General features: G+C 44.6%; 1 protein-coding gene across 5 annotated transcripts in view; it reads right to left on the minus strand.

The window, feature by feature from the left end:
• Positions 1-14,959, minus strand: part of AGRN (agrin) — a 726,538-nt gene that overhangs the window by 16,007 nt on the left and 695,572 nt on the right. For all 5 annotated transcript variants that reach the window (XM_085609660.1, XM_085609659.1, XM_085609658.1 and 2 more), the window contains 3 exons: positions 10,039-10,155; positions 7,586-7,775; positions 3,819-3,906 (listed from right to left, as the gene is read on the minus strand). In XM_085609660.1, coding sequence (XP_085465786.1) covers positions 3,819-3,906; positions 7,586-7,775; positions 10,039-10,155 — 395 coding nt within the window. The remainder of the gene's footprint in view (positions 1-3,818; positions 3,907-7,585; positions 7,776-10,038; positions 10,156-14,959) is intronic.

Below are 14,959 nucleotides of genomic sequence, written 5' to 3' on the forward strand. Positions count from 1 at the left end.
ACGCAATCAGCAGTACTCGTGTCTGTTGAATATGGGATCGGCTATGGAAAACGCAATCAGCAGTACTTGTGTCTGTTGGATATGGGATCGGCTATGGAAAACGCAATCAGCAGTACTTGTGTCTGTTGGATATGGGATCGGCTATGGAAAACGCAATCAGCAGTACTCGTGTCTGTTGAATATGGGATCGGCTATGGAAAACGCAATCAGCAGTACTTGTGTCTGTTGGATATGGGATCGGCTATGGAAAACGCAATCAGCAGTACTTGTGTCTGTTGGATATGGGATCGGCTATGGAAAACACAATCAGCAGTACTCGTGTCTGTTGGATATGGGATCTGCTATGGAAAACACAATCAGCAGTACTCGTGTCTGTTGGATATGGGATCGGCTATGGAAAACGCAATCAGCAGTACTCGCATCTGTTGGATATGGGATCGGCTATGGAAAACGCAATCAGCAGTACTCGTCTCTTTTGGATCTAGAAGTTGGACACGCCCAGACTGTGAGAGGTGATGATGAGAGGGGACAAAGGTCAGGAAGTAGATGATGTATACTGGTTCCATTAGAAGCTGGATTCTTTAAGGGCTCCATTCAGGTATAAGTTTGGATGATCCGGGACATGCTGGGGATGTTATTGGTAAGGAAAATGTGGGTTAGATTTGGTTGTCATCAATGTGTGTTAATATTATGTGGTGATTGGCAGAGCAACAGACGCCGCTCCGCCTAGGCACGGAAATGGCTCAAAATGGTGATGGGTGATCTACTTACTCTGGAATTTCATTAGTCAGTTGGCTTGAAAACAAGGAAATAAATACGTGAAACACTAGGACAATAGACGTGGAACATGAGCAACAGAAACACACAGGAAAGACAGACTATGATCAAAGAAACACTGCAAGGTCAGACCGACTGAAGGATGAATATGAAAACCAGAAACACCAGAGGTGATGGCCGACTATTATGAGAATAAGGATGACACAAAAACAGAAGACACAAAGACAGACTTCAGCTTCTGAACATGGTCACCTGCCATCAAACATGCGATTTTGTACAGACACACACACACAAATACAGAAAACAGACGGTGCTTACCAAACAAGTGTGTCACAGTGGCATACAAAAGACACATGGCGAGAGAAAAATATAAGGGACTGAACAAATAAGAAACTTAGCTTATCATCAGGACCCATAATACACACAGTGAACAGACACTGATACACAAACATTTGTGCCAGAAGCTTAAAAGAGAGACAGGCAGTCTGGGCTTACGCATCCCCAGCGTTATTTATTTATGGTTTAACATTTTGTGCAGTTGCTCCTTACTGTAACAGAGTTCTCGTCAGCATCAATTTTAACATTTCCCAGTTGTGGACTCTACAGGGAAAGCAGCCTCATCTTGTCCTCAACCCTTACAGAGCTTTGGTGACCCAGCAGTGGATGGCAGGGACAGATGAAGCGGACCACTGGCATCGGCAGGCGAGTGGATCCCACTGAAGCAGCTCTGTTCAAAACCACTAACGTGAAGGTAATGCCACAATGCACAAAGCACCCCATCTGCCTTCTGGCATTAACTTCTAACTAATTTAGATTACTTTTGTTGCAATTTTAGGATGCAACAATAGCTTTCATAACACCCACGCAAATTCAGGTGGTAATTGTGCCCCCAAGAAATACTTTGGATTGAGTATCCTCCTTGTATGCAATTACCGCACCACACTGAGTTATGGAGCTCGGAATGGGGCAAAATGCTGTAAAACGATAGGTTTACCCTGGTTCTGAGATGTGCAAACTTGGAAGGTATGGTATTTGAATGCACGCTCTTACCACACCAGTTATATAATCCCAATTCAAAAGCAAACAGGAGTTTGCACTAAAATCAGAGTTTAGAGGGGATTAGAAACCGGGTCTTTAGTAATAATAAAGGTAAGGAATATCAGTATTTTTCACCATTTGTCACATAAATAAAACTGCATGTGTTTTTCCATGATCATAAGGACTGACTAAAAAAGTTGACAGGTTGACTCAATCAACCATCAGTGCAGTCTGGAAAGATTCAAATCAATTTTCATGAGAGTCCAGATAGACTCGATATGCAGAACACTGCCGTAAACATGCTAAGGCGGGCACAGGTTCTCCTGCATGCTCAAGGAGGTCTCAGAGTCTCAAATATTCAGCCACCAACAGGAATCACTGTCTGTACGCCTAATGGAAGGAACTCAACAGTGTCTGAAATTAGACTGATCCATGGTGAGCACGAGCTCTGATCAAAGACAAGCCATTTCCCCAAACAAGGTAGAACCTGCCCACCATGATGCAAACCGAGCTTCCGGTAGGAGCAATGGAAAGCATGCTCAGGTTATGTGGTCAATACCACCGTCCACACAGACCGGGTGCCACATAATATCTGCTCCAGGGGTGGCTTCACACAGACTTGATTTGCCATACATTTTTGCAATCAAGACCGACCTAGATCCTCTGCTATGATCACACATGCACTGCAGGGTGTTGGTTACTTTGGACAAATAAGAGTACCATAGCACCGTAGGCTGATGGCATCCGGTAGAATCACACGATAGGCTGGCATACAGCGAAACACCAGCTTAGGGAGATGCCCATGGCAAGGGAAAGGAAAGGCGTGCGAATTCTGAGACCTCAAATTGCTCTCAGAGGCTAAAACAGGACAGGGTGTGGGCCTGGAGGAAATGGCCATGGACTTAGCGCGACAGGCAGGAAATTGAGAGGAAGTGACCATCTAGACACAAACAATCACCAGTTTCCTACGCACTGCACAGCTTTAATCACGGAGAGAATAATATGGAATTCTGTGCAGAAGAACTTCATGTCAAATACTGCACTTGTCAGCCTGGCAAAATACCGACGGCCTAAGTCTACGAACGGAGATTACATCGTGCTTATGATAGCAGAGACTTCATTCCAGCCGTGAAAGATATGCCACTGGGCGTGATTGTTTTAGTTACTTTGTATTGTTTCAATTCGTTCTAAAAAAAAGTAAAAATGCAATTTAAAAATACCACCCCTGGGTGATTTTATGCTGCCACTCACCAGCTAGGTGGCAAACCTAAAAAAGTAGGAGATAGTAGGGGTCAGGAGAAATTATGCTTTAAACTACAGGTTGTGGACATTTTCTGAAAGAGATGGGGCAGCAAAAGCACACTAGTCAAAGATAAACCCAGGAGATGTTCTGAGTGTTAAGTCCAGGAATCCGACAAAGGCAACGGACCCCACGTCCGGCGCAAAATGCATGCCATCCTCCTGTGTGCGGCACTGTGATAGCTGAAGGCTCAGGTGGGTCAGTTACAGTCTGAGGTTTCACAAAGCCTTCTTTTGCTCACTGAGCTATGACATGTGACAAGCCCGGTATTGAAAGCGTTTTTGTTTGATGCACAGATTATAAATCAATATGTTCAATAGAACATACTGTGAAGTACATGGAAGGACAGTTGGTGGTGAGAAAAAGCTATATTTTAGACAAAGAATGAAATTTGGGTCATTTGCTTTCTCTGTTTGATCTAAGTTGGTCTAAACTGACTGGTAGGAGGAAGGATGACTTAGATTTTTTTTCTTATTCGCTTAGGTCATTTTTAAGTCTCTGTATTCATTTTTTTATTATGTTTACTCGAAGTGCAAAAACAGCAAAGAGGATGTGAGGTCCCAAGTTTTAGGACCACACTATTTCTGGCCGTTAAGACTCCTCCCAGAAAGTTTTGGCTGGCAAGTCTTTTGCATTACACGTTCCATCCTATTGCAGGGAAAGCATGAGGGGTGAGCAAGGAAGGAGGTGGAACCCGGCTTACCTTTTCGTCACTGCGTTGTGATATTCCATGTAGGTTCGGCCGTCAAATGCAATGGCTTCTGAATCCCCTGCCGACTTCTCAATGACCACTGGAGGTGTTAAAAGTCAGTCAGTCAAATCTTTATCAACATAGCATTTTTGTAAAAACCCAAAAGGAAATTTCAAAAGACAGATGCTTATCCCAGGAGATCAAACTGTACAGCAGATCCAAGAGTTTTCCTTCTCCCGTGTATTGATCAATACACCAGAATTAAAAACGCTCCCTCAACACCCACCCAACAGTGCAATTGCAACAGATTACCAAAGTTTGTTACATTTTCCCTCCCTACCCTCCAAACCCTGGACTGGACATTAACCTTCCCATTATCAAAAGTCAGTCTGTAGTGTCCGGCGTATTCCCATTACCCTTCTGTCAGGAATGCGGAGTGTGAATTCCTGTAATAGAATGTTGGAGTGTGGTCAAGAGTGGAAACTAGTCGATAGGGACAGTTGGCGGGAGGAAGGTGCACGGAAGTTGCTGTAACCTTAAGGCCTAACATGAAATAAATAACCTAACTACTACCTGTGTAAAAAATGCAAAAAGACTATGGTGGCAGCTGGGAGCAATTTCTGTCGGGGTAGGAGGACTTTGCGAGAAGGAAAATGGCCCAGCGACCATGAAGGACTAGTTTGGAGGCGCCTACCCTCAAATCCACCGGCAACTGGCATCAGCTCGACCGGCTGGGCAGGTACGGGGTGATGTAGCTCTAGTGAATTTGAAGGTCAGTAAATCTTTACCAGTTAACATGGTCTGATGTCAATGGCTGTATTGCAGGACTGTTCTAGTGTTGTTAGGTGGACGTCTAGGGGTATTGTGTGTGAGTGTAGTCGTGATAACAGGTGAGGACAGGTATTGTGCGTGAGTAATTATGTTATGCAGATTTGCAGAGTGCACTATCACCCGGGGGTATCCTGGCGCTGAGCAGCGGTGTCTAGCCACACCTATGGCTTAATGGGACTACCCGAAAAGCCAGGTCATCAGCTTGTTGCTGAATTAAATAAATGAGGATGAGGCTCTTGTGTGTAGCGGCAGGTTGTTTCATGCTTTAGGAGAGATGTAGGAGAAGGCTTGACCGCCAGATCTGTTTTTTCCGTATATGTGAAATTTGTGCAAGGAGTCTGGACGAGCAGAGGTATCTGGAAGGTTTGTGAGAGCAGAGGGGATTGTTGCGGTATGCTGGGCCAGTGTTATGTAGTGCCTTGAAAGTGTGGGTGAGGAGCTTGAATTGTGCTCATTTGTGAATGGGGAGCCGTCAGTGGAGCTCCTTCAGGTATGGTGTGATGTGTGTGCAGTGTGGAAGGCTGAGAGTGATTCTGGCCGCTGAGTTCTGAATGGTCTGCAGCCTTCTAGAGAGTTTTTTGTTGATCCCAGCATAGAGGGTGTTCCCATTGTCCAATTTGCTTATGACCACGGAGTGCATGGCGGTTTTATGGGTACTGATTGGGAGCCATTTGAAAATCTTCCTCAGCATCTTCAGAGTACGAAGCATGAGGAAGTAACAGCTTTGACTTGGGCGGTCATGTAGAGTCTGTTGTCGATGATGATCCCTAGGCTCTTGGTTTGGTTGGGTGTCGGTCCTCACTCTTTTGGCCACCAGGTGGAGTCCCAAGGTGATGTGCTGTTCCCACAGATCACAATTTCGGTCTTGTTGGTGTTCATCTTTAGACAGTTGGTCTACATTCAGTGGGTGATTTCCGTCACCCGGGCATTGAACTTGATCCGGGTACTGGGAGTCTGTTTGTGAGGGAGAGAATGAGTTGTGTGTTGTCAGCATAAGAGAGGACATCAATGTAATGAGAGCGAATTATGCTGGCTAGTGGGATCATCTATGCGGTGAGTTGGGCACAGGGAGAATCCTTGCGGAACTGTGCAAATGACGTTGTGGGCGTCTGAGGTGTACGGTGCTAGGCTGACTGACTCGGTCCTTCCAGGCAAGAAGGAGCAGATCCATCGGAGAATGTGTCCTTGGATTCCAATGCTGTGTAGGCATGGGATGAGGATGGGGTGGTAGATTGTGTCAAACACTGCGGAGAGGTCCAGGAGTATTAGGGCTACTGTATCTCTTCAGTTGCAGATGTAATCTTTGGTGGTTATGATGGCGGTTTCAGTGCTTGGTTGGGTCTGAAACCAGGCTGAGTGGTTTTGAGGAAATGGTGGCTGTTGAGGTATTTGGTGAGGTGTCTGTTGAAGATTTTCTCTCTGACCTTGGCCGGGAATGGTAGCAGGGAGATTGGGTGGTAGTTGGCAAGCTTTGAAGGGTCTGCAGAGGGTTTCTTCCGCAAAGGGAGGACAGCTGCGCTTTCCCAAGCATCTGGGAAGGTCATGGAAGAGGTGGAAGCATCAAGAATGGGTGCAACCAAGCTACCTATGAGTTGGAGTCCTGTTGAGTAGGTGTGGTGGGGCACCTGAGTGGATGGACCTCATTGTAGCAGCAGTTTCCTATGGGGTGAGGATGGGCCATGGGGCTAGCATTGGGTTTTTGGATAAGATTGGGAGGCATTTGGCAAGGACTGACAGGTCTGGTTGCAGGTTGAAATTGCAGACTTGAGAGAGAATGTTACGAAGGGAGTGGCAGAGCTTTATTTGCTTCTGTTGGTGCTGGCATTGATGTGATCTGCCAGAGCAGCGTGTTTGGTGGTACGGATCATTTGGTGGTAGTGTCCTAGGGTGTATTTGAACACGGTCCTGTCTGCATGTCCTGGGTCATTCTCCATTTGTGCTCCAGTTGTGTGCAGTGGTATTTCAACAGCTTAAGCTCCTCTGGGTACCAACTGACCTTGGGTCTGAATCTTTTTATATTGGTCTGTTTGGGGTGGGGTAAGGGAATTGGTGCAGGAGGTAATGAAATTGTTGAAATCTTTGATTGCTTTGGGGAGGCTATTGCTGTGTTCGGAGTCTGGTAAAGAGAAGTTAGGGTTGAGGTGACATGGATTAACTTACCGTTTGTGTTTTGTAGCCTATGGGATGATAGGTAAACCCTTTTTTTCGAAGGAAGCCAGTGGGTTCTGTGCCCTGACAGCTGCATGTTTGTGTGTCTGTGACTATGTGTTCTTCATGAATACATTTTGTGAGGAGTCATTGTGAGTATGTGAACCTGCGGTGGTAAGGCCTAATGTCTAAGGAGGTCGCAAGACATTTATATTTTGGACCATTTTGCACTTTTAATCACAACCTACTTTTTGTTGTGTTTCCTAATCATGTGGCGTGGGGAGTTTCATGACTTGCCCGGTTGCAGTCCTTTTGTGACTGCTTTTTGGTGTCTTTGTGTGTCTGTGTGGGTACTGGAGAGTTAAATAGGTTGTATATGGGTGAATGCGTATGCTTTACATGTTGAAGATTCATTGTGAATGATTGTCCTTGTACTTTACATGTATGGGATTTGCTGTTCATTATTGTATTTTTTTTTTATAAGAAAGGGAGGTTGTAGTATCATGAGAGTTCCCATTACCTGTATGTTTGAGCTGCTGTCTGGAATGCTGAGAGTGAATGATGTACTAGAATGTTGGTATGTGGTCTGGAGTGGAGGCTAGTAGAGAGTTACAGTGGAAGGGAGGATGAAGGTGACAGGACCCACCTGCTGAGGCTGTAATCTAGGGGCCTAACATAAAAAAGAATGGACCTCCTACCTGAATAGCGTGATACTCTTGTATGTAGACCCTGCCATTCATACTCAACACAGTTCCAATGCAGAACAAGCATCAATGCACTGCCACGCACCATGTCCTTACCTTTCTCACAGTGTGCCCCTGAAAATCCCCTATGGCAAACACACTCGTAACTCTCCATCTTCGGGTGGCAACTGCCGCTGTTCTGACACGGGTGGGGTGTTCTAGTGCATGGATGGAAGCGGTAAGGTGAAATCTCTATTGCTTCTCTGATGTTCTCTTCCTTTAATATGGAGATCCCTTTGATTGTGATCTGGGGAAGAAGAAAGTATGAAATTGGGACCAAGAGGCATCAGAGACACCAGACAGACAATCAGGGCCTTCAGAAAAATAGACCCCCTCTGACAGAAATAATATGATGCAGATAAGCCCCTGGTCCAAAGAACATGGTACAGGACAGAGACACTTCCACCATTCAAAGATTTATCCTTTAAAAGTCAGTTACATCAACAAAGAGTCCGAAAGAGGGACCTGTAGAACTTTAATCAATTGAATGGAGGCAGCAAAGAGACTAGACCATTTTGCTTGACAAGACATGGAGCACCTCATTACTTTTGTACACCAGTTATCATTTCTGTTCTAAGAATGGGACAAAAATCTTATACAGTGCGCTGTACTAGGGTTATACGAATATCAGACTGCTGGCTCTTTTCTGTACTTATATCATACAGCCTGTATTGTTTACCATTCGAATGTATTTAAGTTCTTGCTTTCGCCACTACAACTTTGTATTACATTTCACCAAACACCACTCAGCAGGGTGCTCTGTGTCTATTCCAACCGCACATATACATGATGTTATGGTAACAGTTATATCATATTGCCCCCCTTATCAACCCTCGCACCTCGTATGACTAAAGTACAAGATTGACTCTAACCCTTAACCCCCTCCTTTTATTAATTTTTGTCTAAATATGTTGTACTTATGCATATGTTTTTATGAATATGTTTTTACTTAAATGCTTATCAATGGTCTTTTTTCTGTCCCTTTAAAAATCAATAAAACTTTTTGAAATTAAAAAAAAAGTGAGGGATGGAGCACTGGCATTCTAAGACAGTGGAGGTCTGGCATACTCCATGTTAGCCTGTCAATAATTATCTGCCCTTGTGCATAGGGACATTTGTGCGAGAGACAAAGATATGTGGGCTGAAAACTATCCAATAGGGCTGGACAGGACACACCGTCAATACTAGAAGAATCATATGTGAGAAATAGTATTGCCTTGTAACTCCAGAAAATCTGTGTGTGTGTGTTTTACTGAAGGAAGATTTCCTGAACCCAGAGAACCTTGCAAACTGAAGCTGAAAAAGTGACTTTCTCCAGATCTGGCATCTTCTAAAGCAGAGGTGTGCATCCACCAAATGTACCTTAATAGCTAAATCTATTCCGGATTCACTAAGTAAAACGTGTTGCCTTCAGATGTACTATAAGTGAATTTAACTTGGATTTAGATAGCAAACTTAATCTTGGTTGGATACTGCAATCCTATAGCCTTCCATGTCACAGTGAATTATACCCGCTGTACCCGCAGCATTGTGCAATGCTGGAACATTCACCACAAAACGGAAGTCTATGGAGTATCAAGTATCTAATGTGGTTCGAAAGGTCATAGTTGTCAAGTTCCCCAGGTGCATGTGATGAGCTGTTCCAGTCCAGGGTTTTTTCTTTGAATTCTGAGACGTGTGGACCGGATCTCAAAATGGAGTAAATATGACTACAAGTTGCAGAATTGAAAGAAAAACTAAAGACTGGAGCAGCTTGTCATGCATGGACCTGGGAAACCTGGCAGGGACGAAAGGTGGATCCAGAGATGTGCTAGCATCAGGGCTAGTGCCTCATGAAATGAAAGACCGGCAATAAAATACAGGTCAAAGACCGTGAGTGGATACAAGCACCTCCGTGTGACCTTGATCTTGGGGAACCCAAGTTGTTGTGCATGGCATACAGTCTGGCATAGAAGAGAAAGCAAGACCAAGTAGACTGTGACAAGGGCATGATCTCTCTGAAACATGAACTCTGTTGTAAGCTCTATCCTATGAACACTGCCCATAGCGCTTTGTTTTTTTTTATTTTTTATTACATAGTTATTGCTCTTGGCCAATCCTTTCTTATTTTTCTGCTACCCTTTCTTTGCCTTTTTGATTTATTCTTGGGGTCTGTCATTTTGCCAATTCTTTTGTTCCTGTACTACCACTTTTCTAGCTCCACTAGTTCCACAAGTCCTCTTTACATGGCCACATTTTCATTGTATGTATCTCTATTTGTCCATATTTATCGCCCTCTACAGCAGGCCTAAAACCTTTGAACTCCTTTTTCCTTGGTACTCTCGCCTTTCTTGTTTGGCAGCTCTTTTACTCACTTTTGGACGTTTTACCAGGTTTATGGTTTTTCCTTTGTTTTAAGTCGCATAACATTCTGTGTTGTAGATTATGTTTTATTCGTAATTTTGATTTTAAATATTTCAATAGTTTTGTTTTATTTCACAAAATGCTGCACGGGCAGGTCAGGTCCTTACCTTCTGGATGGCTCCTACAAAGCTTGTAGAGATGGCGGCAGCTCGTGCCAATTTGCTGAAGTCGGGGGCTCCTCCCACATAGAGTGGCTCCTTCAAGTTCAAGGCAGTATGCGGTGCCTGAGGCAATAGAGAGGTAAGATCAGAATGACTAACCATCAAGGGGAGACCATGGATCAACACAATGAAAAACAGCACAGTAGGCAGAGTCAAGTCACAACAGAATTGGGATCTCAACGACATCTATTTAACTTCTCGCCAAAACACTGGAACGCGAACAAGGCGCCAGAAGCAAGCAGCCAACTGGACATAATGGTTGCCTGGAGCCTAAAGAAAAGTAGTTTGTAAATTCCTTTTTTAGGTCTCGCCTGACCCAGCGCATGCGCTGGTCTGGCGAGACTTATTGAGAGGGCTCCAAAAAGTGCTACCAGGCCAGCCTAGAGCTACAGTGCATGTTCGCGGGCGCGCGCCGCGCTTTACCGCGATTACTTTCACTTTCGCTTGGCATTGCCAATAGGTCTCGCTTGTGGGACCTTATAAGTATTTAGTTATGCAACTGTTGCATGGCTAAACACTTATAAGGTCGCAAAGGCGAGACCTATTGGCTATGCCAATGCTTGTTATGTGTTCCACCCAAAACTCCCTTTCGAAAGCAGGTAGACAGCAAGCTTTCCCGGGTGTAATGTACAGCACAGAACGACCAATTTAGCAAGTACCCCTGGGTGCTATATGCACCTTCCGATGACCATAGTGGATACTGTGTCAAGAGACCAACAAAATAGTGGCTTACTATTGACTGGTAGGTGACTCTTAACTAGGAAAATGTAGCTGTTTATTCTGACGACAGAGATAGCAACACTTTCCAAAGACTGTTGGAACAAAACTAGAATCACAAAAAATGAAATACCCTTTTCTCGATCCAGACCCAGAAAAAATACCTATCCATGTATATTCTGCAGATTCAGGGGTGTTGGTAAAAACTAACTAATTACCACTCTGTTCCACACCACCAGGAAACTGCTGTCTTTCTGCCCCCAAGAACAGGGAAAACAAACTTACATCTGTCAACATCGAGCAACAAACCCATTCAGATCCTTCCACACCCTTCCCCCAAATCTTTAATGTGGTCTCACCTAGAATCCAGGAATGCCACCAAAACCTCATGTAGCATCCATGTTTGATTGATGACTACACCTCAATGTCTTGCTCTCACCAAGACCTAGGGCCAGATGTATCAAAGGGTTTTGCCCATTCTGTGTCTATGGAAAAATGTGTTCATACATAAGGCCCCTGGTCACAGACTCCTGAGACCCCTTTCAACCACCATTTGCACGCTCTACAGAGATGGGGGATGGGGGGAAGGAGCTATCTATCACAAGCCACTGGCCAGCAGGGAAATAGCATGCTCAACATATGACTCATCTAAATATCTGGTTGCAAATTTTATTTTCTGCTCATGTACCGTGTTGTATGATGCCCCCCAAAATAATTTTTGAATGAGAATTTCCTCACCCGGGTTTTCCACTCAATTTGAAACATATGTTTCCCTGTGCTGGATCTGAACATCTGTCAACATCACATTAAATGGCTGAAATGCTTTGATTTACTCAACCAGGATGGCAGCCAACCAACACATAAGAAGAAGAAGAGCATAGACACTCGGTTCTTCTTAATTTTGGAGCTCGTGATCATTATCTGTAAAGGTCTTTCATAGCCTGACCACGCCATGATAAGCGTCCTCATTCATGGTGAGATTAGATGTAAAATGTTATGTAAAAAAAAAGAGAAAGACTAAGAAGAAGCTTACAATGTTGAGAAGTAACCGCTCGCTAATAATTCACACAGGTAGCTTTGCTCAGCCATTAACTCATTGACAACATCACCCACAGAGCAGCTATTGTACCTAAAGAACAAAGTGGCGCAAGCCCTTCCCTACCTAAAATGTACCAGTCAACCACCACCAGTGAGCAACAGAAAAGTCAACAAGTTCACCGACGATCATCGTCAAATGCAAATGATGGGCAGGACTCTCGAATGATGATGATCTGGGTCGAAACCAAAGAATGAGCACACTGACCAACTTAGTCATACTCTAAATGTTAAAAAAAAAGACTCGCATTCATTCCTCATAAGAGGTGTGACAAATCCAACCACTGAACTATTTCACTAAAAAATGAAAGTCCCTGCCCCTGTCCAAAATGCTTTTGTCCCCTTTGGAAAACTCTCAAGCTCTCGAGATTCTTTCACAACAAAACAGATTCCTTAAAAGCACACCTCTCACCTGTACTCTCAACCACTGCTGATTTCCATAATCAATATGAATCACAGCAAGCGCTCCTGCTGGTTTTGACACCAGCTTGCAAAATCCTGCAGGCCTTCAAAAACTCATGCACCACCACTGAGATTTGTAAAGGGCCAGTCCCCATTACAAACAGGCTCACAAGCAGTTTGCTATACTGGTTAGTACTCTTCAAACTTCAAACATGCAATGAACATGCAAATGCCCAAAAATCTGGCTTGATGCCATGCCCACAGCAGAAAACAGATCCAACCTCTCTGTGAACTAACGGCATTGGCAAATACTTACTGTGCAACCAAGCGGCTGCTGAGTGACGTTCAAACAGATTTTGTCTCTGCATCTAAAGTGCATCTATGAAACGGTGTAAGATTTCCTTCCATGACAATGGTCAAGCTTGTATGCTTCTTAAGATTATATTTCAACATTCTACACATGCAACTATAAAGCACTGCTGGAGGGCCTATTCTCATATTCTGAAGCACAAGAAAAAACAGAAGCCTGATTCACATCCTTTCTGACCAAATGCCCAGAACAATTCAAGACGGGCTCCTTCTCATCAGAAAATACCAAATAAGGCACTGTGTAAGAGCCAGCACTCTTCCCACTACATTTTCAGATATGTTTGTCCCCTCTAGCTAACAGCCTGGAATACCATGAGTCAATCTTTACATGTTGCTGACAGCCAGATCTAATTTAAGCTCAAAGGCTGATCGTGGACCAACATCAGAGGACCTTCTATCTGAAGGATGTCCAAAACTGGATGCAGTGCAAGTGGCTGTTCCTCAAAAGAGAGAAAACTGAAATCCTGCTCATACCTCCACCCCTATCTATCCCTCGTCTCTCTTTTTCCCCAGGTCAGGAGCTCTCCCTGGACCAGACAAAGTTTGACTAAGCAGTCAAAAAACCCCAAAATAAATTACTTTGAAAGAGCTGTTTTAAGTGACCGTCTCAAGCCGCTGAAAACAATTGCTGTAAATCCCGCGCTTTTCAAACTTCCTTCAGCCCCTAAAAAAATGTGAACCCCTTCTTTGCTGTCAGTTTTAAGCCTCAGATGCGGATAGTAAGCTTTATACAAACGATATAATATATGTACCGGCTAAAGCAGCTGTATTAAATAATTTGCCGTTTAATTTAACAAAAATGTGTGCATTGATTGCATTGTGATTAAATCGGGAGAACTGCATTTGGAGTCTGGGGGATGAGCACGCCCGGGTTACCCGGGTACAGACCCCCATATACAAACCCAGAATGAGGGTTGCTGTTGCTTGGCTCCAGGAGCATGTCTTCTCAGACTCCTACGGCTAAACACAAGGTGGAGGACAGTAACTCTAGTCGCCCTGGTCTCAATCGAATGTAATCTGTGCCACCATATGATGCCACAGGCCGGTTCTTCCTGATCCTTCATCGTCAAAGGACGGGCATAGAGTGCATGCAGGATGCTTTGGAACCTTGCTGGCGCGCGCAGTGCTCAGATACAGGCTATGCATTGCCACCTACCTATCTACTCACTACTAGGCTTGCAGACCGCAGAGATCTGCCACACGTCGCTGATCATGGGAGAACTCTAACATAGTCCACCCTGTGGATCTCAAATAGTGAAATACCGCATCACCAAGATCCTATTACCACAAACGTGGGTTTGTAACTATGCATCGTGTCAATCCCCTTCGCTGATGGCAATCATTTATAGGCGCACTGATGTATGGTTCCTACTCACTCCTCAACAGCTGCTTCCTCCTCCAGACCCGAAAGATCAAGGAGTGGACCACCTCCTGTCACAGACAACACAGGAAACGGGATTGAGAACATAAAAGAAAAAAAACTTAACCAGCACAATAAAGGGACCTGCCGAGATAATCAAAGCTGACCGCATACCACAAACTCTAAAAATATGCATCTCTCTCACTTCCGCATCCATCACTCCCCAATGCGCTGGATCCTAGTACACGATAACCAGGCTCCTCCAGCAAATAAACGTAAATAAACCATTGGACAAAATACATGTAGTTCTCTTCTCTATTTCTTTCCCTGTCTCAAATCAATGCATTATTGCCCCCTGCTGGCTGCTGTAGGAAACTGCGGTTTGTGAATCTCCATATTTTTTGTTCCCCGGTGCGTGTGGTTCATGTTGTCTTCACATGTCGAGAGAGCGGCTTTCACTTGAACACTGAAGCCTCGCCTCCCCAGCGAGAGAACAACACGACTACGAGCCTCTTCATGCTCGCCGTTCGCCAAGAACCAATACCGGAAGCACTGGTCGCACTCCCGCGGCGCCTGCTCTGGTCCTGAGTGACCAACTTGACGTGTGTCATCCAGACAGCTCGGTGTAGAGTCGGCCGCATACACGACCCTTCGAATCAAAACATACCACGCATGCACAGGGAGTTCGGACAGGCACCACCGAACTACTTGTACTTAAAAAAACGGCACCTAAAACGCCTGTGTTCTCACCCATCTAATGCTATGTGGTCCGTAAGTAGCTATCCTTTATTTAGAAAGATACCATGAAATTATGCGGTGTGTTTGTACGTATGATTTATACGAGTAGCGCAAACCCAGCTAGAGGCTAACAGAATGCTGAACACTGGCGCATGTATGCCTTGTCCTCTGTTCCATTGGGTCTTG

The sequence above is a fragment of the Triturus cristatus genome, chromosome 1_2 (genome assembly GCF_964204655.1).
Source record: "Triturus cristatus chromosome 1_2, aTriCri1.1, whole genome shotgun sequence".
In the NCBI taxonomy this organism is placed as follows: domain Eukaryota; kingdom Metazoa; phylum Chordata; class Amphibia; order Caudata; family Salamandridae; genus Triturus; species Triturus cristatus.